The 26520-nt window shown below is 50.5% G+C and overlaps 1 protein-coding gene across 2 annotated transcripts in view; it reads left to right on the forward strand.

Annotated features, from left to right (window-relative positions):
* Usp7 (ubiquitin specific peptidase 7) overlaps positions 1 to 19976 on the forward strand; it is a 56324-nt gene extending 36348 nt beyond the window's left edge. For both annotated transcript variants that reach the window (XM_026385289.2, XM_026385290.2), the window contains exons 7-31: positions 356 to 486; positions 870 to 924; positions 1866 to 1946; positions 2033 to 2123; positions 4604 to 4686; positions 6576 to 6685; positions 7934 to 8090; positions 9129 to 9273; positions 9802 to 9932; positions 10333 to 10467; positions 10922 to 11023; positions 11158 to 11263; positions 12058 to 12150; positions 12232 to 12299; positions 13070 to 13170; positions 13817 to 13970; positions 15074 to 15141; positions 15611 to 15719; positions 15813 to 15890; positions 16440 to 16540; positions 17337 to 17436; positions 18380 to 18499; positions 18636 to 18707; positions 18851 to 18941; positions 19366 to 19976. In XM_026385289.2, coding sequence (XP_026241074.2) covers positions 356 to 486; positions 870 to 924; positions 1866 to 1946; positions 2033 to 2123; positions 4604 to 4686; positions 6576 to 6685; positions 7934 to 8090; positions 9129 to 9273; positions 9802 to 9932; positions 10333 to 10467; positions 10922 to 11023; positions 11158 to 11263; positions 12058 to 12150; positions 12232 to 12299; positions 13070 to 13170; positions 13817 to 13970; positions 15074 to 15141; positions 15611 to 15719; positions 15813 to 15890; positions 16440 to 16540; positions 17337 to 17436; positions 18380 to 18499; positions 18636 to 18707; positions 18851 to 18941; positions 19366 to 19472 — 2589 coding nt within the window. In that variant the 3' untranslated portion in view covers positions 19473 to 19976. The remainder of the gene's footprint in view (positions 1 to 355; positions 487 to 869; positions 925 to 1865; positions 1947 to 2032; positions 2124 to 4603; positions 4687 to 6575; positions 6686 to 7933; positions 8091 to 9128; positions 9274 to 9801; positions 9933 to 10332; positions 10468 to 10921; positions 11024 to 11157; positions 11264 to 12057; positions 12151 to 12231; positions 12300 to 13069; positions 13171 to 13816; positions 13971 to 15073; positions 15142 to 15610; positions 15720 to 15812; positions 15891 to 16439; positions 16541 to 17336; positions 17437 to 18379; positions 18500 to 18635; positions 18708 to 18850; positions 18942 to 19365) is intronic.
* Positions 19977 to 26520: the final 6544 nt, after the last annotated feature.

A 26520-nucleotide genomic window follows, 5' to 3' on the forward strand; every position in this document is an offset into this window, starting at 1 on the left:
CACGCCCCTGTCCACATGCTGCTGGGCGGGGGCGGGGGGGGGGGTTTCTGTTGGGAGAGAGCTAAGTGGGGTAATTCCAGTGTTATTGAAGTTTTTCAAATCTTTTGTTCATGAGTAATGGTAAATTTAAAACATCACTTTAAGAAATATGGAGTGAATGTGGGTCTTATTGTGTGGTCTGCCATAAGTAATTAACAAAAAACAAAAAACTTTTTTTTTTTAAACCTTGTGTTTTCCTAGATTGTCTCTTAAAGACATTTGGGGATAGATAAAAACCCTAGCAGTCACCCATTGTGATATTAGAATTGATACTTTTACATGAAATAGAATTCTGATTCTGAACCAATTCTTTCAGGCTGTGTACATGATGCCAACAGAGGGCGACGATTCCTCTAAAAGCGTCCCTTTAGCTTTACAAAGAGTATTCTATGAATTACAGCACAGTGATAAGCCCGTAGGAACAAAAAAGCTAACAAAGTCATTTGGGTATGTACCAGAGCCTGCCCCAGGTCTCCTTGCTTGGTGAGGGGCGGGTGAGCGGGTCTGAGCCGGGGGCCGAGCTCGCAGGGTGGGCCTACGCCAGGGAGGCTGGTGCTTTTAATCTTTGTATTTTGTCTCATCCTCAACATCTGTAGCTTTCAAATGTCTGTACACTTGCTTGTAACCCTACCTTCCCTGGCAGCACAGCTTCCAAACCCAAGCTGAAACATGTGTAAATGTTCTTGTCTTTGAATTATAGAACCTCCAAAATAATCTTCATAAAAAAATTTACTGGAGAATAACGGCTGATTATTCAGTTGAGTTTTAAAATCTAAGTTGCTGTTTAATTTGCTCACTTCAAATATAGATGTCTGTTTTGTCTTTGAAAGGTGGGAAACTTTAGATAGCTTCATGCAACATGATGTTCAAGAGCTCTGTCGAGTGGTAAGTGTCCAGCACTAATTGTACAGTCCTACATTAACTGTGAAGCACTGTCAGGAGCAGTCAACCCAGTACAACCTCAGACCTCAGACAACACCCATCTTTGTTCAGGACAAACCCAGGCTAGAACGAGAAGGAAGCATCTGTCTAGTTTTAAATGCTGGAGAGAGCTGTTTGATTAGCTCTTTGGAGGTAAGGTGTTAGGGGAGTTAGAGTGTAAACAGTCACAGGCTTTTGACTTGGTAGACTGGTGTACACACACGAGCAGAGAGCCAGACTGAATGCTGGGGTGGTGTTAGTGGTCCTCAACCGCTGCTGCTTGGTGACTTGGGTGCTGCTCTGGCATCCAGACCCTGGAGCACCCCATTCTCAGTGGTGCAGACCTCCACCCACTGTCATTTCTCCCCAACCTCATTAGGCACTAGCAAATCCTTTTCCTTCCAGTTGTGATAAAAGACACACACACACACACAGAAACACACAACATGGATGTTCAAGGTGATTGGCTGGGCAAGGTGTGTTTTCTTTTTTGCAGCACTAGCTGGATTGAATCCAGTTCATTAAATATCCATGGACAAACCAGTCAATCCTGTTGACAGGCTCAACTCATTAATCTCTTGGTGTGGACCATTACGAGTTAAGTTTAGTGATCAATTTACAATGCTTTTCCACAGAGGTAAAATGAATATTAAAAATGCTTTTAAAGGCACTACAGATTACTAATTCATTCCAAAGGCTGTATAAAAGGTTAACCTCAACTGTTGCATGTAGATATTTTTGTAAAAATCCAACCAAGAAGGAAGATTTTGTATGTTTTTGATAATTGCATGCCAAAGGTCGTAATAGTCTAGAATTTCTTTGACCGTTGACATTTCCGAGTATTAAATTACTGTATCTTACTGAAGTGAGAACATCATTTTAAAAGCTCACCTCTTCTCTTTCAGTTACTTGATAATGTGGAGAATAAGATGAAAGGCACATGTGTGGAAGGCACCATTCCAAAATTATTCCGAGGCAAAATGGTGGTATGTGATCTTTAGCTTAAAGAATGGTTTTTAAAAATTTCAGTGCAGATTTGGCTGTTAATGAGGCCCCCTTTTGCTTACTGCAGTCGTATATCCAGTGCAAAGAGGTGGACTATCGGTCTGACAGAAGAGAAGATTATTATGATATCCAGCTAAGTATAAAAGGAAAGAAAAACAGTAAGTGTCATGTGCAAAAAGGCATGTGCTTTTGATTATTTCTATTTTGGTTTAATGTCTCGTTTACATACCTTGTTTTTTTTAAGTGTGCAGTGTGATGGGTGGACAGCTCCCCCCCACACACACACCCTGAACTCTGCCCCAGACCAGCCCAGTCCCCAGCTCCCCTCTCCAGCACCCCAACATCTGGGCTTCTAATAGCTCAGGATAACTTTGCATGTTCTAGATGATTATTTAAAGGGAATCATGTAGCACAATGTCACCTTTTCTGGTTTCTTTGGTCCAACATTATATTTATGAGATAGTCATGTTGTAAATAGTGATAGCTTGATCATTCTCATTGTTTATAGTGTTACATTTTAGGGTTGTACCACAAACTCTTTTCCGGAGTCTGTTTCTCCGGTTGAGGTGCTAGGTGCAGGACAGACACTTCCCTGCCTGCCTTCTCAGCAGGTGTGGGATTTCTTCTTGGATCTGTGGGGTCATATGTGGTCCGTATTTCCTTGAAGGTCTGTAATGGTCTTTTTCAAATGCTTTTTAATGATTTAGGGGGGAGACTTATTTTTGGGGGGGTGGTAAGAGACTTGTTTGAGTACTTTATCTATTTTCATGTGGCTGCCCAGTTCTTATTTCTGTTTTGACTCCTGTCCTTTTGAATAGGTCTTCATTCACAGTTCGGAGGCTTTCCCTTCGGGTGGGGCTCTCTGGCTCCCTGTCAGGTGTTCCTCCGACAGGTGTCCCGGGGCCTTCCTCTCCCTGGCACAGGCTGCTGGGCGACCATCCTTCTTCCAGTGTTCTGCTGTCCTCTTGTGTGCATCATTTCGAGGAGGTCTTATGTCACCCTTTGTCCCTCTGTCAAAGTGTCCCTCAAAAAAGCCCAGTGCTTTTGGTTTTCCCTTTATCGCAGGATTCAAGCTGCCTGGGTTTGAATCACACTGAGCTCTGGTGTAGTTCCTCCATGTTCTGCAGCTTGGTGTTCACTAAATGTCTTGGATCTGTGGGTTTATAACTATATTCATTCAATTTGGAAAGCATCTTGGCCGCTGGTCACAGGTTCTGTGCTCCCCACCCCTCCTGCTGCCCAGCTCACTCCATGGGTCAGCTCCACCTCCCCAGCCTTCCTGCCTGCTATTGATCTCATCCTGTTATTATTTTCATATCCAAGAGGTTTTATTTGGATCCTTTTATAGAGATATTCCAAGTCTCTCCTTCACACCCCCTGTGCTTGCCTCTGTGCTTTCCTTAAGGTAGGGGCTGCAGTTTGTGACTGTCCTGGTGTCCCCGCCTGCTGTTGTCGGTCGCCTGGTTTCTGGCTGTCCTCCTCTAGGATGGTTTTGGCTCTCAGCTGGACTGCGGCTGCAGCCTCTGCAAACTTGGGCTTCGTTTCCTGGGTGACGGGCATGCTGAGGACGATGAGGTCGCTTGTAAATGGTCTCCTTCTCTCCAGCCCCTTTTTCAAGCCTTATTAGGTGGGAGCATTGCAAGTGCTGTTGAGGATTGATCTGTGAGTCTTTTGCTGAGTCTCCCACAGTCAGGAGGGTTCCCCACTGTGGCTGGTGGGAGCACTTCTTCATGAGTTCAGAGGCCTGTCCTCCCTGATCTTTGTCTTGCTGGGGGCCCCTGATAATGTCCTCACCGGATTCGCCGATGGTTCTCCCAGCCCATCTCTGCAGTGCTCTGCCTCGGATTCCACCGCCTTGGCGCCTCCTGTTCTCGTGCTTGTACTCAGGGCCCAGTGGCTGCAGACCTCTGTCTAGCTTCCCTCCTCTTCCCTGCGCAGCAGTCTGGGGGACGTCCACAGTGAGCTGGCTGTCCTGGGACCTGATTCCTGTCCCTCTTCCGAGGGAAGCAGTGCCTGTCATCCCCAGATGTGAACTGCTGGTGCCATCCTGGTCCAGCTCTGTGGCCCTCAGACCAGAGCAGAAGCCCTTCCCTAGCGTGCTGCTGGCCTGTCACTCTTATTGCCATTTGTTCAACAAAACTTCTTGGTTTTAGTGACAGCCATTGTGTCTGTTGTCACTTTTCTTGATGTCCCCTTGCCTGGTCCTGTTGCCTTTTCTGTCTGTGAGCCCCTGTAACAGGTGAGTGTTGGGCCAGCGGGCTGACCCCACCTTGTGCAGGTCCAGCTGAGCCCCAGGTTTCTGCGTCTCCATGCCACTGACCACCTTTAGACGCGCTGCCTCTTGACCAATTTTTGTCCCTCCCCTCCACCCTGTGCAACCTCAACTATACCTTTAATAGGCCTTGACCCTGCAATGCTGCCACTTGAACCACTCTTGAGGAGTCCCTCAGTGTCCTTTGAGCCAGCAAAGCTGGCAGTGTGGCAAGCTCAGCACAGATGTAGCAGAGGGTGCTCGTTACTACAGTTGGTTTCCAGAATGTTCTAGATACACTGATGTTTATAATCTGCTCTGGGTTGGTTCTGTTACAGATAGTCTCAGTGATCACATGGGTTGACCTATTTCTCTCTCTCTTTAAAGTATTTGAGTCATTTGTGGATTATGTGGCAGTAGAACAACTAGACGGTGACAATAAATACGATGCCGGGGAGCACGGCCTGCAGGTAACGTGGGTGTCTTCTTGTGTCCTGTTGCAGCCTTTCTTGTGTCCTCTGCTTAGTTACCATTGAAGAGCCTGCCTGTGCCTTGCTGTGTGGTGCTGGGCTTAGAGGCCAAGGAAGTTCCAGACAGAGTTCAAGGGGTCAGGGTCGGGGTGGGCAGTAGCAGGGATCTCAAGCGCAGCAGTGTCCAAGCCGAGCTCAGCTGCCCTGCAGGTTGGAGAATTGCCATGGGGTTGGAAGAAGTTTTCTCTTGTCTGTTGTGTTCGTTGCTAGAGCTTTTCTTCAGTTTTTCGTGGTCATGCATAAAGTTTCTTTAGTTAGTTACTTGATTCCTTTTAGTTAGTCACACTTTTTTTTTTTTTAAGTGTAGTTAGTTTTGAGGGCTACAACTTCTAGTGTCAGGAGTGCATTCCCTAGCAGGGGACACTCTGGGCATCTGGCAGAGCACTGAGCCTCTTGAACAAGTGACCATTCTATGGTCTAACGAGGTGACCTGGCCAGTGGTTGCTGGTCTACTCGATCCAGCAACCCAATGGCCCAGGTTCTGATTTTGTAGCCTCCTAACCTGGACTCATTGACTCAAGCAATTTCTTATTTCAGCTTTGCAGATTGGCCTGTGCTGACCAAGCTGTCAATGCACGGCTCATGGTTCCAGTGTACCTGTTCTGTAGTAGGCAATGTGCCCACTATTCTGCTAGGTTAGAGGAACCAGGGCATGGGTTAGATCAGGTCTCTTTATAGGTCTTAGAGCTTTCTCATCCAAGTGTGCTAGGAAACATTTCTGTTCACTCACAAGAATTGTTCTCTGGGATCTTGGGGGTTTGGGATCTAGGTGAGCAGTGCGTCCTAGGCTTGGCCTGTCTAGTGGTGGAGAGGATGTTTTTGCCTTCAGTGCCGTCCTGTAGTGTGGCCCTGGTTCCTGGGTATTTGGGTTTTGTTTGCAGAGGTACCGTGTCTTCCTAAGCATTCCCAGGCATACTAAAGGAAGTTGCCAATAGGTATGTTTTGGGGAGTTCCCCCAATTCCCCCACGTCTCTGACCTTTATGGGAAGCACACCCTGAATCAGGCACCTAAGTGCTCACGATGGCGGAGGTTCTCAAGGCCTTATTTTGATGAGGGACAGATAGCTGGCCGATGGAGGCCAAGAGCCTAGAGGTCACATGTCCCTCTAGAGGAGACCCTACCTAGAATGGAGGTGCATGCAAGTGTCCAGTAGCACAGAGGCTGGCACCGGGGAGAGGGGTGCTGGTTAGTGGGACTGAGCAGTAGGCTCTGACTGAGCTCTGACAGGACCCGGGTGAGGGAACCCGGGGCACACAGGCTGTTTGCTGGTGGTGGCAGCCATGCTCATCTGTGCTTGTTCTCGTCTCAGCTTCCACTACATGCCCAGTAGGACACAATTGTAATCACCAACTTTCTAATTTGCCAAGGAATGTTTTTTCTTTGATTTTCCCGACGTGTTTAATGCCAGTTAAATATGGCTGCCTATGTAATTAACTTAACCCCTCCCCTTTGCTCTAGGCATCAACTTAGTACTTAATCTCCCACACAAATGCTGGTGTGGTGTGATTTAAATGGCAGAGACACTGTAACTTTCCTGCCTTTGCCCATTCAGAGTCCCCAGACACATTCATTTGTATTAACTTTCACTGCTTCAAGAAATAATACAGGTGAGCCAGGTGCGTTGGCACACACCTATAATCTTGGTGACTTGGGAGGCTCAGGCAGGAGGATCACAAGCTTAAGGCCAGCCTCAGAAACTTAGTGAGAGAGACCCTCTATCAAAATAAAGTAAATCAAGGACCAGGAGGTGTGGCTCAGTGATTGAGTGTCCCAGTACTGAAAAGAAAAAAAGAGATGAACTAAGTTTGTTTTTCTTCTCAATGTTCAGGAAGCAGAAAAAGGTGTGAAATTCCTAACATTGCCACCAGTGTTACATCTACAGCTGATGAGATTCATGTATGACCCTCAGACGGACCAAAACATCAAGATCAATGACAGGTAATCCCAAGGGCGGAGCGTGGAGGTGCTGTGGTCTGTGTGCAGCTCATCTAGGGCTCTTCTGCTCCTCTCCTTCCTCAGGTCCCCGGAGAGCTGTAAGGGTCAGGATGATCTCAGTAGGAGAAGCTGGTTCACAATGGACACCTCCCCTAACTCCAGTTCCCTGTTGGGGCAGGTTGAAGTCTATGAGGACAGTCTAGGAATTATTTCGGTTTGATAGAGCTTGACTTCACCAGCTTTTCTAATAAATTGGGTTTTTTCCATAATATAAATGTTACCTCAGATTCGTATGTTTTGCAGTATTTTGTGATCTCAGTGGTTAACTTCTAGAATGTACTAGAATTTTCAAGAATGCTAAAGTTGGGGGTTTTCAGATTAAGATATCAGATTCGAGAGTGCTCATGCACACCCCTGGGTTTGCTTTAGGATACTATGTTCTTACCCTGGTTGGTCTGAGCACCAACCTGTGTACAGGCTGGCGGATGGTCAGTCACCTTTCAGGCTTGAGGGCACCATGAGCAGACCCTTTGCCCTGCCAGGCTTTGCCCCCGACTTGCTCGCCTTGCTGTGGCCTTATGATGAGGGCTGCCTGGTGGGCTCTAGACATTGGGGTTTAATCCATCCTCACCTTACTTTTATTAGAATTGTGTCTAGTGTTTTAAAAATTATGGTATTTCACACAAATGTCCAGATTTTCGGCATCATTAGGAACTCGGCACTTGCCAACATAGGGCTGCCACTCCCCGGCGGTGGGTGTGAGAGCCAAGGGTTGGAGCCCCTGGGTTCCCTGCAGCTCTTGTACACTTTGTCACCACTGGTGACGAGATTTGACCACCTGAATCTAATGCTGTGAAGCCAGCAAGAGCCAGGGCTTCTGCAGAAGGTAGCCGAGAGGAGTCTGTTCCCATCTTCGCTCCCAGCCACAGCCTTGGCCCATCTCTTAGGTGGCAGTAACTCTGCGGTCTGCAACTTGGCCTTGCTGATTGATGCCGAAGGGTTGTCCACACCCTAGAAAGTTCTCTGTAGACTATCCCAACACTGAATGTTATGTTGAGCCCTTGGATTTGAACTAGTTCAAATTCTAGTGCTTTTTAGGCATTTTTCTCAAATCTAGCCACATCTTTATATTGACATAACAACGAACAGATTTTCTAATTAGTGGAAGCTATCTCAGAAGTACTTCAAAAGTGCCTATCCTTCAAATGTATAAACGAATGTTTAATTTCTTTAAAAAATTTTTCTTAATAGATTTGAGTTTCCGGAACAATTACCACTTGATGAGTTTTTGCAAAAAAATGATCCTAAAGACCCTGCAAATTATATTCTTCATGCTGTCCTGGTTCACAGTGGAGATAATCATGGTGGACATTATGTGGTTTATCTGAACCCCAAAGGGGATGGCAAAGTAAGTGTGGGACCCAGGCGATAGGACCCTGCAAACTTAGCTATGCTGTGCTCCCTTCCGCTCTGCTCCTTGACCGAGTCCGTCAAGGATCCCTGCTCTTTGATGTCCAGTTTTATTGCTGTGCAGTGCCATGTTCCTGTCCCTTCATTTGCCAGTACTTTGAAGGTAGAGTGGTAGGTCAGAGATGGTGCTCCTCTGTTAGTAACAGACACTGGCCTTCACAGAGTGCTTTACAGCCGAGAGGCACTTACTTAGTTCTGCTCACAGGTTGCTTGTGTATTGGGGGCCCCTTGTCCTCCATCTCATCCTCTTCATAACACTCGGGAGGGCAGGAGGTCTGTTAGCATTTGGCAAATGCGGGTTTCAGAATCAGAGCTCCAAGACCACAGGGCCAGCAAGCAAGGGATCAGGGGTGGAGTGCCTTTCCTGTCCCTTTGACTTTGAAGTGGCTCTATTGGAGGCAAGAGATGGGAAGATGACTATCATACAGCTGTGCTGGGTTTTTTCTTTTGTACCTGGGATTGAACCTCGGGACACTCAACCACTGAGTCACACCCCCAGCCCTCTTTTGTATTTTACTTAGAGATAGTCTTGCTAAGTTGTTCAGAGCCTTGCTAAGTTGCTGAGGCTGGCTTTGAATTCTCGGTCCTTGTGCCTCAGCCTCTGTAGCCTCTGGGATAACAGGTGTGCACCCTCACACCTGGCTTTTTTCTGGTTTTTAAGTCATCAATTTGTTGCAGTGTGTTCTGGGATAATATAGAATATCCCATTGAACTGTACAATCATAGCACCAAGTGTCAACTAGCTGAATTAGGTATGTTTAATTCTCCAGATTTGTTAGCACCTGTCCACGAGTAGAAAGTGGAGCTGGTGAAATGGCAGCACTTCCCACGGAGTATTAAAGAGGCAGATGGCAGCGCTGCTGCTCTGTGTGGCAGCCTCAGGGAGGCCATGCCTGCTCTGACCCAGTGGGGCCTCTCGTGCGAGGGCCGGTCCTGGCGCCTTATCTCTGCTGATGTCTGGCTGCTTTCCTTCCAGTGGTGTAAATTTGATGACGACGTGGTGTCGAGGTGTACTAAAGAGGAAGCCATCGAGCACAACTACGGAGGTCACGATGATGACCTCTCTGTCCGACACTGCACGAACGCGTACATGCTGGTCTACATCAGGGAGTCGAAGCTGAGTGAGTGCAGCTGGGCTTTGTCCTGCTCTTAGCCACAATGAACCCACACAGTCGTGCCATGGGTACCCCCACTGCCTTGGTATTTTACACCAACAGAATGCAATTAAAAGTTAACAGCATACAGTGGAACAAGCTGTGTTGCCCATCCAAACCTGTTTCTACTTTCTGCCTTCCTCAGACCATCCAAAAGCAAGTGGACGGGGCTTGCAGATTGTAAAGTGGACTGTGGTGCCAAACAGTTTTACTTTTTAAAAATTTATTTATGTTGATGCCAGGGATTGAAGCCAGGGGTGCTTAACCTCTGAGCCACATCCCCAGCCCCTTTTTATTTTAAGACAGGATCTTGCAAAGTTGCTTAGGGCCTAAGTTGATGAGGCTGGTATTGAACTTGCAACCCTCTTGCCTCAGACTCCTGAGTTGCTGGTATTACGGTTGTGAACCACCATGCCCAGCAGTAATATCACTTTAATAGGTCATTTTACTAGTGGCCGTGGCACCAAGGTGAAAGAGGATGCATTTGTCCTGCAGGTGAAGTTTTACAAGCTGTCACAGACCATGACATTCCTCAGCAGTTGGTGGAACGATTACAAGAAGAGAAAAGGATCGAGGCTCAGAAGCGGAAGGAGCGGCAGGAGGCCCATCTCTACATGCAAGTGCAGGTCAGCCTCTGCCCCCTGAGCCCTGCCACAGACCGCTGGCCTTGGGGGACTTGGACACAGGTGGTGGTCAGCACTGCGGGATTGGATGTCCACCCAGTGTAGGAGTAAGGGCTTAGGTGTGAGCTGGATGGAGGCCACATACAGCAGTGTCAGTGTGTGTGTGTGTGTCAGACAGGACCTCCCGGGGAGGAGGCAGGGCTGCAGGGCCCACTGCAGGCTCTCAGGGAGAGCACCACAGCAACCCATTAACTAGAGGCTCTGCTGTTCTGTTGTGCTCCTCCCTCTGGTCTCCTGAAGAAGTCCCTTCAGAGGATGAGCCTAGCCTTCAGCCCGTGTGGTGTGAATGTGACTCCTCTGCTATCTGTCAGCTGTGAACTCTGTTCTGTGTGTGTGTGTTCAGATAGTTGCAGAGGACCAGTTCTGTGGCCACCAAGGAAACGACATGTACGATGAAGAAAAAGTGAAGTACACTGTGTTCAAGGTTCTGAAGAACTCCTCCCTGGCAGAGTTTGTTCAGAGCCTCTCCCAAACCATGGTGCGTGACCCCCTTCCCTCGCCCCCATTGGCACTTCCTGCTCTGCCCACGCTCCTTCTCCACCCCTTAGCACAGATTGGCTGCCTGTGGAAGTGAGGGGAGCATCCTGGGCACTGCTTCTGTTGGAGCCAGGGAAGGAGATGCTGAGCTCTTGACTCCAGTGCAGGGAATTCCACAGCATTTTAGAGCATGTTTCTACCCTGAACAGGTCTTGCAGTAGACTGGCCGACGGGCAGTTCGGGTGGGCATTCCTCCCCAGCTGCAGCAGCATTTTGGAACCACGGGCCCTCTGCCCTGGAGTGCTAGAGAGCCCGAGGAAGGAGGTGTAGCTGTCCAGCTCAGACGGGCGAAGGGTTATAATTAGTGCTCCCCCCCAACACAGAATTAAATTGGTATAGAATTGAAAAGTTTGTGATGGTTGTTCTTTTGATCTATTTTTATTTTTCTCCCCTAGGGATTTCCACAAGATCAAATTCGATTGTGGCCCATGCAAGCAAGGAGTAATGGAACAAAACGACCAGCAATGTTAGATAATGAAGCAGACGGCAACAAAACAGTAAATATCGTTGGTGCTGGGTGTCTGTGGCACTGCAGGAGGCATCCCCTCTGCAGGCGGTGCGCACGTGTAGTTTTCACTCTGTCACCTAAGCCATTAACATCTTCTAAAACCAGCATCTCTTTTGGAAATAGATGATTGAACTGAGTGATAACGAAAACCCTTGGACAATATTCCTGGAAACAGTGGATCCCGAGTTGGCTGCCAGTGGAGCAACCTTGCCCAAGTTTGATAAAGATCGTAAGTGCCCATGCAGTGCCCGGCTGCACATAGCGCAGGAGAGTTGGGGTCCTGGATTGTGCTGAACAGAGGACCAAGCCTCCCCTTGCAGAGAGACCTGCTGGTCAGTGCCACAGCTGCTCACTGAGACCGTGTTCAAGGCTTTGGGCAGCCGTGCTGAGGTGGCCTGCCCCGTGCCTGCTCCGGGCCCCTGAGTCGTGCACATCTCTGATCACATCGAACAGGGGTCACAGGTGTCTGTCAGGGCCAGGTAGTAAACATTTCAGTCTCTGGGCCACCTGGCCTGTTGTCATGTAGAAACAACCACAGAGTGTGCATCCAGACAGGTGGGTGTGTTCCGTTCAGCTCTAAGAGCACGCTGACCCTCACAGTAAAGTTCCAGGTTTTTATTGCTGTGAGGATCCACTCCTGGCAGAGACCCAGCTAACATATACTCCCAGCAAGTTAGTGCCAGGATTTCTTTTTTGTTTTTGTTGTTGCTGGGGATTGAACTTGGGGCCTGTCACGTGTGAGGCACGTGGTCTGCCTCTGAGCTGCATCCCCATCTGTCCAACTTGGGGTTTCAAGTTTACCACCCTTAGAACTATCTTTACTGCCTGGGGTAGTAGTAGTTCAGGGTGTGAAATCTGGAGCCTACCTCTGCTGTCATAGGATCAGCAGCCTCTTGACATTTTTAGGGGGACATTAAGCTATCATTTCAGTCATTGACCTCCTAAGCTCAGCTGTTTTGTTTTTTTGTTGTTAACATTGTAATGAGTGTTAAGATTCTAACAAACCCGTTCATCAACTTATAGATGACGTAATGTTATTTTTGAAGATGTATGATCCTAAAACACGGAGCTTGAATTACTGTGGGCATATCTACACACCCATATCCTGTAAAATACGTAAGTCCTGCTGCACCTGCCCTCTGCATGGATTTGCTCAATGTGTCTCAACTGTGAATTAAAGCTTTTCCTCTATCCTAGGTGACTTGCTTCCAGTTATGTGTGACAGAGCAGGATTTGTCCAAGATACTAGCCTTATCCTCTATGAGGTTTGGATGACTTGTTTTTCATAGTCAGTGTAACAGTCATTGGAGGTGGGAGGGTGGGTGTTTTGTTGTTTAAGGTTCTTTAAATCCAGAAATCACACATTTTTAGATTTGTGAGTTTTAACTTACAGGATCAGTGATTATTAGGTACCTGTAGGTTTGTTTTTCCCACTAACATTTTTTTTGTTGTTCTGGGAATTGACCCCCAGGATCCCCGAGTCACTGAACCACATCGAGAGAGAGAGAGAGAGAGAGAGAGAGAGAGAGAGAATCTTTTAATATTTATTTTTTAGTTTTCGGTGGACACAACATCTTTATTTTTGTTTTTATGTGGTGCTGAGGATCGAACCCAGGGCCTCGAGCATGCCAGGCGAGCTTGTTACCACTTGAGCCACATCCCCAGCCCTTTTTTATGTTTTATTTTGAAACAGGGTCTTGCTGTATTGCTTAGGATGGTCTCAAAATGGGAGGCTGAGGCAGGATGATTCCAGAGTTTCTGGGATTACAGGCAGGCACCACCCATGCCCAGCTTCCATTGACATTTCAACTTAGTGTGGGTGTGCTGGGTGTGGTGGTGCATGCCTACAGTCATTCTGGCTCCTTGGGAGACAGGCAGGAGGATGACCTAAACCCAAAAGTTTGTGGCCAGCCTGGGCAACATGAGGAGAATCCATGTCTTTAAAAAAAATGGTGAACAGAATTGGGTGTAGAGAAAATACTTAAATTATGTGCAGACAAATTTTGTAATGAAACTTTTATATGTTTTACTATAGGAAGTTAAACCGAATTTAACAGAGAGAATTCAGGACTATGACGTGTCTCTTGATAAAGCCCTTGATGAACTCATGGATGGTGATATCATAGTGTTTCAGAAGTACGTACCACCTGATGGTTCCATCCCTTTGCACCAGCATCAGGAGCTGCACTCTGGTTTGTCCCAGAACCAGGGCACATTTGCACTTGGACCTGAGCCATGAGTCCTTGCAAGTATCTGAGTGTTGGCAGTAGCTAGCCACCTCTGGGTTTTGGAGTTAGGGGCAGTGAACATTGCCATCATTTAAAGCTCTTTTATTTCCTAAAAATGTCGATAGCTGTTAGCAGGTGGGAAGAGTTGTTCTTCCCTCAGCACTGGAAGTCAGAATTCCTTGGCCGTATCTGCTCAGGTAACTCATTCAGACCCATCTGCAGCAGACTCACAGTCTGGTTTGCAGTACTTGAAGACAGGAACAGCTTCCCATCAGACAGAAGCCTCCCCGGCCGAGTCCTGGTCGGGTGGGGCTCTGCTCTCCAACAGTGCTGTGCGTGTGGTTCTGCTGTGAACCTAAAGAGTGCAGAGCAACCTGAGGCGCACCCTGCTGGGGCTGCCACCTTTTCTGTGGCACTGGTGACATAGAGTCGGATGCACTCCTAGTACCCTGCACAGAGAGGGTCTGTGGGCATCGCTGGTGCCCAGCAGATGAGGTCCCTCAACAGGGGCACTGCATGGGCCTCCATTCATTCTGAACATTTCTTTTCCCCAGGGATGACCCTGAAAATGATAACAGTGAATTGCCCACTGCAAAAGAATACTTCAGAGACCTCTACCACCGTGTCGACGTCATCTTCTGTGACAAGACGATCCCCAACGACCCTGGCTTCGTGGTCACCTTGTCCAACAGAATGAACTATTTTCAGGTATCAGAAAGCTGTTCTTCACCAGATGCTACCCAGAAAGACCTGTTTATTTTTCAGAAGTCTGTTGAGGAAGCTGTCTGGCTGTGGTTTGGGAAGGGTGATGTTAGACCTAGGCCGATGCTCTTGGGAGCTGGGCCTGTGCTTCCCTGTCCTCTACCGTGTCTGCGTGTCTATCCCAGGAAAGCTACTCTGGTGCCGCAGTCTGGCTGGGCACAAAATCACGAGCCACTCAAGCAGGAGCAAACTTTATTTTTCAAACTGCCGCCAATGCCCCGTGCCCCCCCCCCCCCCCCCAAGATTGCCGATCCACACACGTGGTGTTCTCCCAGAACCCCAGAGGAAGTTCCTCCCCCGGAATTCCCTCCTACTGCACTTCCCCAACCAATGGGAACTCTCCAGGCAGGCTGAGGTGAACAGGAGTCCAATATCCATATGAATGCAAATCTTAACATAATCATATCATCTCAATGGCTAGCTGGCATCACCTTTCAACCAAAAATGCCATGCATCATATTACTTGGCTGTGGCTCCTAGCACTCTGGCATAATTTTGAGAGAGAAGTTGCAGTAGCCCCTTTGCCTTAATATAACATGGCAGGTGTTTAATCGTGAGAAAATAAACATAAGCTTTACCATTAAAAGTAAGAACTGTGAGCCGGGCACGGTGGTGCACACTTTGTAATCTCAGTGGCTTTGGAGGCTGAGGCAGGAGTATCTCAAGTTCAAAGCCAGCCTCAGCAAAAGCGAGGCACCAAGCAACTCAGTGAGAAAACCCTGTCTCGTAAAAACGGGGGGCGGGGCTGAGTTCCATCCCTGATACCCACCCCCCTCCCCCCCAAAAAAATAAGAACCATGAGATGGGAGTCACAGGATCCAGTGACAGAGACATGACCAGAGCCTGAGATGGAGAGGCCCCTTATGCTGATTCCACCCAGGCCATTGTGTATGTGCCTCGAATCGTCACATCCTGTGCCATGGAGTGTGGACACCACAGTGATGACCCCTTGCCTGCTCACAACACATTGCTTTAGTTAGCCCCACCCCACAAGATACGAGGCCCAGGAGCTGTGCCCCAGACACAAGCCTGCCTCTCTCCGTCTCCAGGTTGCAAAGACGGTTGCACAGAGGCTCAACACGGACCCCATGCTGCTTCAGTTTTTCAAGTCTCAAGGGTAAGCCATGCTCGTCGACTCGGATTTCTCTTTACTAAGTGCTTTCCAGAGCTCATCGAAGCATCTTGGAGCTAACATGCTAGTAGTTGGCCACTCTGCCTGACATGCCATTTCTCACCTCTCTTGAGGTCTGCACTTGTCACAACTCATGTTACAACCACGTTACTTGGAGATGTCAAAGCAGTTGACGGCTTCATTGAAAGCCAGAGTGTTTCATGTACACTACTGGTCCAGCGGCGTCAGGGGTCATGTGGTCAGGCTTTGATTGCTGTCACCTTTGAGGACAACATTTGAGTGTGACAGCTAGAGGGACTTAGGTCTAGGAAACAGGAGTGTTGAGTTGAATCTTGAGCCAGGCCCAGACCTCATGTCTAGGGGTGGGGCCAGGGGCTTGCTTCTGTGTTCACTCAGGATTTGTGTTTTACGCCAATAAACACTTCATTTATTTATGTGCTGTTTTCTTGTGTAGTTATAGGGATGGCCCAGGTAATCCTCTTAGACATAATTATGAAGGTACTTTAAGAGATCTTCTACAATTCTTCAAGCCTAGACAACCTAAGAAACTTTACTATCAGCAGGTATGAGTCCAAATTAATGTCCCTCTGGGTGATGAGGGGAAGGTGTGGGCTTTTGTGGAAGCCTATCTAAAATGCATGTCTCTTTCTTCATAGCTTAAGATGAAAATCACAGACTTTGAGAACAGACGAAGTTTTAAGTGTATATGGTTAAACAGCCAGTTTAGGGAAGAGGTGAGTTTTGGTTTTATTGGCATTTGCCTATTGTCAGTGCTAGCCTGTGAGAGGCCCTCGGTGTGTCGCGGTCCTCCCCACTCAGGCAGCCTGCACGCTGCCCACGCAGGTCTCTCAGCCCTGAGCCTGCCGAACTCAGCCTTTTCTGGACACTTTGTCTCTGCCGGCTCCTCTCTTCAGCTCCCCCAGGGTTGGGGAGGGAGACCCCATTGCTGGCCCTTGGAGAACTGATGTGGCCAGAGCCACGGTGTGGGCCTGGCTTTTCCTTCTGAACCGTGTCCCACTCTCCCGGGGCCCTTCTCAGGGCCACTTCCTGTGGTGCTGGAAATGGCAAGCTTTCTGCATCAAGGTGGCATTTCCTAACCTCCTGTCAGTACTGGCTTGGTCCCAGGTATGGGCAGATGGTCCCACAGTTCGTGGTTCCACAAGCAGGGACCCTGGGTTTAAGGGGAACAGTGCTTGAGCCAGTCGGCCAGGGTTCCTCTTCTTATTTGCTGCAGCAAAAGTCAGTTTTCTCTAATGCGACTGTGTCGTCTTGTGGTCGCGTAGGAAATAACACTATATCCAGACAAGCATGGCTGTGTCCGGGACCTGTTAGAAGAATGTAAGAAGGCCGTGGAGCTGGGTGAGAAAGCATCAGGGAGGCTTAGGTGAGTGTCTCCCCAGGTTGGAGCCGGGCAGGGCTGCTCCCAGCCCAAACAGTGCACGTCGAACCCCTTAAAACCCACTGCCACGGCCTCCTGAAGCTGGTGCTGGGTGGAGGTTTGGAATAATTTTATTTTATTTGTTTTCTGATGTTAATGACTGTAATTAAAGGTGAGCTCAGGTGGAAAAGCCACCACAGGAAAGGTCTGGTTTGAGTTGAATGATCAACTGACCCTGGAAAAGGTGACTCCTGATTGTATTTGAGACACAACCTCATATTTGTGTTAGAATTGTCGGCTGATGCTGAGTTTGGTGATCAGTGTTTTCTGAGAGTTGGGCCCTGCTCCTACCACTTTGCCTCTGGTCAGCTTGAAGGACAGCTGACCTTTAGAGCTATTTAGTTCCACAATGCCTTCTCTTGTAAGTTTTTAATAAATGAAGAGACTATTTCTCTCTGAAGAGTGAGTGAGAAAGTATCTGGTCCTCCCCGCCCAGACCTCGTTGTGGGGAAGGTTGGCTTGATGAGCCTGTCCCTGGGCCCAAGTGTGGCCATGGGCTAGCTCCAGAGGCTTATTGACTGGACTCGGGACCACCTCCTCAACCCTTCGCAGGACCTGCTTCTGATGTGTACGGTTCCTTTATTTTATAAATAAGTAAATCTAGAGGAAGAAGATAGGCGTGTTCCAGTAGCTTCATGGATTCAGTTTGTGGTAGCAGCCAGATTTGTTTTTGTTTGTTTGAAGACATGAATACATATGTGTGCATATATATTTATTTGCCCCATTTTTTTTCTTCATTTAGGCTGCTAGAAATTGTAAGCTACAAAATTATTGGTGTGCATCAAGAAGATGAATTATTAGAATGTTTATCTCCTGCAACAAGTCGAACATTTCGAATAGAGGTAACTGTCCCCTTTTGGCAGCAGAGTGCATTTGGATCCTGGGACAGTGTATGGCAGGGCGGGTGTCTGCTGCCCGTGTGACATTCACTGTGAGTCATACAGGGGACCTTAGTTTGGTTCATGTACCAATAGTTGAAGTGCTTTCTGAGATAATTTGGTTCTTCCAGACTACAGAAGTGATTCATTATGAGTTCGCCATTTCCATCATTTTTAACTGTGTAGTCGAGTATATTTACTTTGTCATGAAGCCTTCGTCACCGTCTAGCTCCAGAACTTTTCCATCTTCCCCAGCAGAACCGCTGTCCCCATTAAACACTGGTCCTTGTGTTCTCCCTTGGGTCCACCATGCTGCTTCCCTCTGTGCATGGACTCTGGGTGGAAGCCTACAGAATTTATGCTTAGAATCCAAGTTTAATATGGACCCCAAGTGCATGTAGGCAGAAAGTGTTGGGTTGCCATGAATTGAAAGCTGAATGTTTTCCTGTGGTAACTACAATACTCGGCACTCTCATTCTAGCAAGGTTTATCATGGTATTTTGGCAAAAATGTGGTTCCGTTACTTAGTTTTCCATCATTCTAACAAAATACCTGGAATGCTCATCTTAAAAGTGTATTGTGGCTCACAGTCTTGGAGGCTTCCACCCCTCATGAACTGGTCCCTGTTGCTTTGGGGTCTGGCAGGGAGCTCAAGGTGGAGGAATGAAAAGAAGAGACCAGGGTTCTGCAGTCCCCTCCACAGGCATACACGAGCCCTCCCATGTGGGCCCTATACTGAGAGGTCCTGTCACCTCCCGGGAGTGCCAAGCCTCTGATGCACTGGCCTTGGGGCCCTCTGGAGTGCGCTCTAGCCTGCCCGGTGGAGTGCCACATTAGAACTGAAGTGCAACACGTGCCGGCAGCGACTGCACTTAGGACACTCTTTGTGTTTGGAATGTGTCCCCAGGAGATACCTTTGGACCAGGTAGACATAGATAAGGAAAACGAGATGCTGATCACAGTGGCCCATTTCCACAAAGAGGTGTTTGGGACATTCGGAATTCCGTTTTTGCTGAGGATACACCAGGTAAGAGTTTGAGGGAAGGTCAGAACTGGAAGCTTCTGAACAGGTGTCGTTCACCTGCGCTCCTGCCTCAGTGAGCACAGCGCGGCACCGAGACGGTGGGAGTGAGCATGAAGCACTCCGTTCTTTGCCTTCCCAGGGCGAGCGCTTCCGAGAAGTCATGAAGCGGATCCAGAGCCTGCTGGACGTCCAGGAAAAGGAGTTTGAAAAGGTGCGCTCCGGGGCCCTGGCGAGAGCGCAGGGGCCGCCCACTCTCGCCCCGCGACCAGTGGTGCTGCTTAATCAGTAATGCCAGAGATAGGAACTTTGCCAGTGTGCAGAAATAATGGAGGAGTCTTGATTTTTGTCTTCTAGTTTAAATTTGCAATTGTAATGATGGGCCGACACCAGTACATTAACGAAGACGAGTATGAAGTGAATCTGAAAGACTTCGAGCCACAGCCTGGTAAGAGCCCTCTCCCTGGAGGGGTTCATCAGGGGAGCGCTCCTGAGAGGCATTGGGCACGGATGGGGGCCGATAGCCGGCTCTTCGCTCTCCACGTTGGGGCCCCTTGGGAAACAGGGAGTGGCCCCTGGACTGTCTTAAGGATCACAGCCCTTCCCGTCGGCTGAGTGCTGGCTGAGTGCTGAGGACTGAGGGACAGGTGCTGGTTGCCCTGACCCGCAGTTCCCAGGGTTGCCTTGCGGAAGTGAAGCCCTCACGGCCCCTAAGTGGAGCGCCCTTGCTCCAGGCAGGCAAGCACAGCTCAAGGTCCCAGCTTCGCTGAGACACCCACATGCAGCTGTGGGGGTGATGGCTCGTGTGGGTAGGAGGTCCACGTTGGCCAGCCAGGGGCTCTGGGGTCTCACATGTTCTCTCTCCCCACCAGGTAACATGTCTCACCCTCGGCCTTGGCTAGGGCTCGACCACTTCAACAAAGCCCCAAAGAGGAGTCGCTACACTTATCTTGAAAAGGCCATTAAAATCCATAACTGACTTCCTTACCAGTGTGTTCAAGGCGGGACAGCGCGTGGGTGTGTGCCCCTTTTTAACAGCCGTAGAACTTTGGTACACGTGTACTCTAGCCGAAGTCTCCAGCAAGAGGATTTGCTGCTGATGTTAATTTTATTTTGTTGAGGCTGTTCAGTTTGGCTTCTCTGTATCTATTGACTGCCCTTTTTGAGCAAAATGAAGGTGTTTTTATAAAGCTTGGATGCCAATGAGAGTTATTTTATGGTAACCAGAATGCAAGGAACTGTCAGCGTGATGGGGAGAAGAGGTTCCTAGGACGCGTGTCACTGGCAAAAGGTCTCTAGGCTGTGTTTGGGTGGCACAGGCTGCCTGGCTGCCCGCCTGGGGCCTGTCCACAGCCTGCAGCCAGGCAGTCTGTGCAGGCTCGTCTGACTTAACTCCTTCAGTTATACTTTCAGTGACCTTTTGTGCATCTGTAAAGGCAAAACAGAGAAACTCACAACCTAATAAATAGCGCTCTTTCCTTCATGTGTGCATTGTCGGCCCTTCCTCGGGTTCCTCCCCTCCGGATGCCTAGGGTCTTCTAAATAAGCTCATCTCACCTCCGCCAGCCACTGCTCTGCAGCCCACTTGCCAGGTGGGTGCACTGAATACAATCCTGACAGATGTTTTGGGTCTTTTTATTAAATTGGACACGTTAAATACAATGAAGGTTCACTCTGCTGCCTCAGCAAGCTTAGTGAGCTCGCAGCTCCTCAGGACGAGCAGGTGAAAGGATCACAAGTAGAATCCGTGGAAACGGGCGGCCAGAGCGACAGGAGAGCCTTGAGCAAGAGGGCGCGCTCGCTGGTGGTTAGGAAGCTGCTGACGTTGTACAAAGGGTAAAATAACAAAGGAAAAATGAAATTGTATATTTAATGAATGGACATGTACAATTTGCCACGGGGAGAGGTCACTTTTTGTTGGGTGAGTCTACAAGTGGATGTCCCTGGTGTCATACTCACTGTGTGGTTCATTTCGGCCCCCGCCTCGTTTCCTTTTCATTTGGAGCTAATGCCAGCTGCGTGTCTAGTTTCGAGTGCAGTAAATAGAATCGGCAGATCACACTTACTTTTCCTCCTTTTCCAGTACCTTTGTTTGTTTCTGTAGCAGCAGTGTTCACCAACTCTTCCTGTATATTGCCTTTTTGCTGGAAAATGTTGTATGTTGAATAAAATTTTCTATAAAAATTCAGTGAGTGACGTGGAAGTGGAGGAAGGTGGCTGCCCTCCCCGCTGCTGCCCGGGACGCCCTTTCGCCGTGCACACGTTTCCTGGAGATGGGCCTGGGGTGGGGAGGGGAGACTTGCCTCTGACTGGTCACAGTTCAGTGTAAGAAATAAAAGACTGAATGAGAGGTGGCGGGGCTGGCAGGGCTGGCCTCTGGCCTCCGCCCTGTGTCCGTGGCATCGGTGCCTGGTCTCTGGGCAGTGGCCTTGGAGGATCTCTCCTCGGTTTCTGCTGTGAGCGCTACCCTCCTGCTCAGGCTGCCTCGCCATCCGGGCCTGGGGGCCCATCAGGAGAGCCTGGTCCTTCCCTGGCTTCCTCTCGAGCGGGCCTGCCCTTGTCCTAGGACCCCCCGGGTTTTGCCTTCGGGTGTCGGCCGGGAGTCTAACTGAAACCAACCCGCAGAGGTACTGTGTGTGTGTGTGTGCGTGCGCGCCCGCTCACGCACCGAGCACTGCCCTTAGGCTTTCGGTTTACCCGTTCTGGTATCGGGAGCTTGCGTCCGTTAAACTGGTTTTGGGGAGGCAGAAGTGCAAGTTTTAAAATTTTAGGGTAGAGAAGAAGCTGCCTTCCAGGTGGCCCACACGAGTCTTCTGAAGCTGTCGGGTCCTGTCCCCCTGTGGTGTGTGGGTCCCTCCGTGGATGGCAGGGCAGCCCTTGTGTTGAAGCTGGCTCCTGGCCCTGGAAAGCTCTGGGCACATGGGCCCTGTCCACGGGGCCTGCTTGCAGAAGCAGCCTGCTGGGCTGGGCCCAGCGGTAGAGCACTCACCTGCCATTTCAAATACCTGAGCACCACGTAAAAACGAAGGTACTGTGTCCGTCTATAACTAAAGATCATTTTTAAGAAGTGCAGGGAGGTGTGGTCTGTCAGTTCCGCATGCTGGAGCTTCCCCTAAGTGTTAAGGCAGTGTCCCCCACGTCCACCTTGGAGATGGAGGTGTTTGGCGGGAATTGCCAACCTTGAAGAATTTTAAGCCAGCTGCCTTGGGGATCAGCACAGCCATCCAGGAGAGGGCACACAGGTCTAGGGCTGCTCACACGTACTGCCGTTCAATAAATGTGTCATGACATGAAAGGATCAGAGGAGATGGCACGAGGAGATGAGGCTTTGGAGCTCGGTGGGGCTGCGTCCTCAGTGCGGTGGGGACCTGCAGAGGCAGGCTCTAGTGTGGGTCTGTGGCTGAGGGGGAAAGTGAGTCCAGCGACCCGCTGCCACAGTGGGGGCCTGCCTCGTGGTTCAGGGCCTCAGAATCGTCTGTTGGCAGCTTCTCGGGCTCATGATCTCTGGTGTCAGGGTCGGATGGAGATCTGCGATTGCTGAGCTGAGCCCTCGGGCTTGAAGTCACCTTCAGTTGGGGTGTAAGAGGTGGCAGCTTCTTAAGGCTCCATGAGTTACTAAAGTGAGGTGTGCAGGGATTTTTTTTTTTTTTTTTTTAAATAATGTGGTTTGGGTTTGACATTAGAGCCAGTGTTGACAAATTAACCATGAAAGACCAGATAGTAAATACTGCCACTTGGGGGCCATGTGACATCTGTTGCCACTGCTCAGCTCTGCTGCCCTGGCGGGAAAGCAAGCACGGGCACTGTGCTGTTTGAAGAGTGGGTGAAGCCATTTCCAAGGCGGGGGACCCATCTTCATGCTTGAAGTACGCCTGGAGGCTGAGGCAGGAGGATTGCAAGTTTGAGGCTGGCCTTGGCAGTTTAGCGAGACCCTGGACTAGATAGATCCCTGGTATAAAAACTACTTTTCTCCGGTGGAGAAAGTTTGAAGTGAGATTGCCACCACAGTCCAACTAGCAAGTAGGTCCCCTGGGGACAGGGGGAATCCAAATGACCACGGAGCCAGGCCTTGCTCCTGGGGATAGCATCTGTAAGCACATTTCAAATATTGAGTTAGGACTGTGTCCCCAGGATTTTTTTAAGAGAATTTTTTAATATTTATTTTTTAGTTTTCGGTGGGCACAACATCTTTATTTTTATGTGGTGCTGAGGATCGAGCCCAGCGCCGCGGGCGTGCCAGGCGAGCGCATTACGTCTTGAGCCACATCCCCAGCCCCTCCCCATGGTTTTGTGGGGCCATTATGTGGCAGGGCCTGCCAGTCTGGCCCTTTATCTCCTTAACCCAGCACTGTCCAGCAGAACCTGCTGCTGTGGTGGAATGTCCCCTCTGTCAGGGCAGTAGCCTCTGGCCACATGTGGCAGTCTGGTGTAGTTGGCTGAGGAAGCGGGATTCCAATTCTGACTTCAGTCACCCGCGGCCAAGGGCTGCCGTGGTGGGGAGCACAGCGCCAGCTGGTGCCCTCGCCTGGGGTCGGTGCTGACCATGACGGCATCCCTGCCAGGCAGGCTGATCCTGCCTGGCCTTGCCCACCAGTGTGGAGTGGGTATCCCTGGGCTCTCACTTCTACAGGATTCAGCACCTGCTTCTCAGGTGGGAACCACAGGGCGTGTCTCTGCCTGCTGCTGCTCCTGATGGAGCCCTGCCGGCCACACCCCACGAACCTCCTGCGATGAAGGGCAGAGCCCCTCTCGGTTTCGGCCAGGCTTGAGGGTGGGATGGCTGGTGACAGCCAGCACTAATGAGCACTGCACCCTGCCTTGAGTTCAGCAGTGGCATCTGGGCAGTTCAGGGACCAGAATCGGGGCCTGGTGGCAGCTCAGTACTTGCCCAGGCCAGAACATGTGTTGAGACCCAGTTTGACTCGCGCCTTCCACTGCTGCCAAGCTCACCTGCCAGGGCCAGGTGCTGCCTGATGGGCCTGAGTATGGAGGGCCAGGACGAGCTCAGGAGACGGTGCAGGAGGAGGCCACGGCCCCATGTACCCCAGCCTGCTCTGCAGCCAGCTGTGGGCACAGGAGAATTATGACGGCTACATCTATAGAGAGGTGGAGACCCTGGTCAAGCCTCCCACCTTCCTGCACGGTGGCCAGGTGTGGCTGGAGCAGTGGTGGGGAGCCTGGGTGTGAACTTGGGAATATTTGTTTTAGGCTGAGTTATGATCAGGTATGACCTTGGGGGTGAGCTAGGGGGTTTCCATCATTCAGACACCTGTGCCTCGGGCACCTGCAAACACCTTGAAGAAGAAAAGCCTATTTTCAGTGTCATTTCTACTTTTTAAGAGGTGACAAGCTGAGGTGTAGCTTAGTGGTATATCACTTGGCCAGCATGTGCAAGGCCCTGGGTCCTGTCCCCAGTGCTACAAGTAACTAATAACCAAACATCGAGAGACCTGGCAAGTGACACTTCCTAACCCTGGGCAATCTCCGTCCCAAGGGCGTGGGATTGATTCATGGGATCAGGAAAGAGTGCTGATGTGTAGTGACATCCCATCATAAGTACAACTATAATGCACCCATAAAAAACGTGGGGCAGGTGAGGGGTGCTGGGCTGGGCATGGTGGTGCACACCTGCAATCCCAGCGGCGAGGGAGGCTGGGGCAGGAAGATTGCAAGGTCAAAGCCAGCTTCAGCAAATGAGGCCCTGTCTCAAAATTAAAAAGGATGGGGGTGTGGCTCCAGATTGAGTGCCCTTGGGCTTAATCCCAGATTTAAAAAAAAAAAAAGGAAAATCCTGGGCAGAACCTCTCAACGCACCGTGTATCTGGTCACCCTTGAAGCACAATGGCTACCTCTCCGGAGAGCTCGCCTGGTGCACCAGCAACCCGCATACAGAGAACCAGAGTGGAGGACCCCGCTCCCGTCTGTGGACCTGGCTCAGAACCCGGTCAAAGCCAGCACGGAGGGTTGTGGCGCAGAACAAGGAAGGCCTTCGAGCTGAACTGCTGATAGATCCGGTTCTGGGACTATGGCCTGGCCAGCAGGACTGCTGAGGCTGAGCACCTGTGGAGCCACCACGTCCCAAACAAGGCCTTTCCTGGGGATCACTGAGGCTGGGTGGCCTCGCCTGGACCCGCCACTGCCCACAGTGTCGCCGAAGCCTTCTGCTGTGTCCTGACTCGACACCAGGGTCCTCAATTAGGACTCCCTCAGTCTCAGCCAAGCACCAAGGTCCCCAGGAAAGCTGCTTCACCGAATCCTAAGATTTCTGTTTGAATGTGAAGCCGAGGCTCCAGGTACTGCGGCGATGCTGGCTCAGGATTCAGCTTTTCCTGTTCGTCAAGGGGAGTGGGAGAGGCTGCCGTCTGGGGCTTCCCACCTGGAGGAGTCCCTCTGTCCTTCCCTCTAGCTACTGTGACCAGTCCTCTCTGCTTCCTGAGGCGGTACTTCCTCCAGCTGGGGGCTCTGCACATCACGTGGCCTCCCCCGCCCTCCTCCACCTTTCTTGCCCATAGGGTCCTGTCCAGCTGTTGGGTTTGCAGCGCATCCTCAGGCCTGGGGCAGTGCTGTCGGGGACGCCCACCCACTTCACCCGATGCTCCCCTCACTGCTCCCTCTGAAATTCATTTGTCTCAACCAATTACTGAGGCCCTAAGTGACTGAAATTCACCCCACTGGGAGCGATGGTGAGGGAGATGGCACTTTCATGGGTCACAAAGTCGAGAAACCGGCCAGTCTCCTTTATCCCATCCCCCTCTGAGCTGGTCCCAGACCCCAGTTTGCACAGAGGGTCCCATTGATAAGACACTGAGGCCTTGAACCTCCATGGAGCTGGGATGGGGCCTCCGTAGGGACTTGGCCCTTTATCTCCTTAACCCAGCACTGTCCAGCACAACCTGCTGCGGTGGCGGAATGTCCCCTCTGTTCAGGGCAGTAGCCCCCGGCCACATGTGGCAGTCTGGTGTAGTTGGCTGAGGAAGCGGGATTCCAATTCTGACTTCAGTCACCCGCGGCCAAGGGCTGCTGTGGTGGGGAGCACAGCGCCAGCTGGTCGGAGCAGACCATGACAGCATCCCTGCCGGGCAGGCTTCCTGCCTAGACTTGTCCCCTCCTAGTGTCCACAAGCCTCCACTCATCCCTGCCGTGTCCTGAGGTACCCACTGAAGCCACTGGCACCCAGATCTAGGGACAGTCACAGCAGAGTACAGGGCGGGACTGAGGGTGGGGGGGCTGGGGAGGCCGTGCTGGGGCCCCACGGAAGGTGCCCCAAGTGGTGGCTGCCCAGCACTTGGTTCTGGCTAGAGTGGGGCCGGGGAAGCAGGAGCCAGCCCACAGGTGTCCTCACGTGGCCCAGCCTTAACCACTGGAACTTGGCCAGGCGGGGTGGCCCACATCTGTAATCCCAGGGACTTAGGAGGCTGAGGCAGGAGGATCCCGAGTTCAAAGCCAGCCCAGGCACTTAGCAAGGCCCGGTCTCAATATTTAAGAAGATGAAATGGGGCTGGGCCTGGGGCTGAGCAGTACAGCGCCTAGCACCTGCGGGGCCCCGGGTCTGATCCTCAGCATCACAGAACGATAAATAAACAACATAAAGGTGTTGTGTCCAATTACAACTGAAAAATAAACACCCTAAAAAAAAGGTGGTACCTGGCTCCGTGGTTAAGTGCCCTTGGGTTCAATCCCTGGCACCAAAAACCAGAATAAAACAACCCTTGGTCTGAGGGTGGCAGGGTCTGGGCATGTGTCAGGCACAGTCGAAGCTGAGGTGACTGACCCTTGCCCAAACCAATCGCAGCCCCCAGTGGTGAGGAGGGCAGGGCTGACTTGAGCAGGGCCATTGCAGGTCCCTGCAGGGCAGCAGGGACAGGGCAGGGGTCTGGGGTAAGAAGAGGTGGTGCCCTCTGCAGCCACCCTGTCCCCAGGAAGGGAGAGGGAGCTCTCTGAGGCGCCCAGGAGAGAGGCTGCAGGGTGCACAGTGGGTGGGAGAGGAGGCCCAGGGCGGGACCCCAGGAGGACAGTGCAGGCCAGGG

The sequence above is a fragment of the Urocitellus parryii genome, chromosome 9, assembly GCF_045843805.1.
Source record: "Urocitellus parryii isolate mUroPar1 chromosome 9, mUroPar1.hap1, whole genome shotgun sequence".
NCBI classification, from domain to species: Eukaryota; Metazoa; Chordata; class Mammalia; order Rodentia; family Sciuridae; genus Urocitellus; species Urocitellus parryii.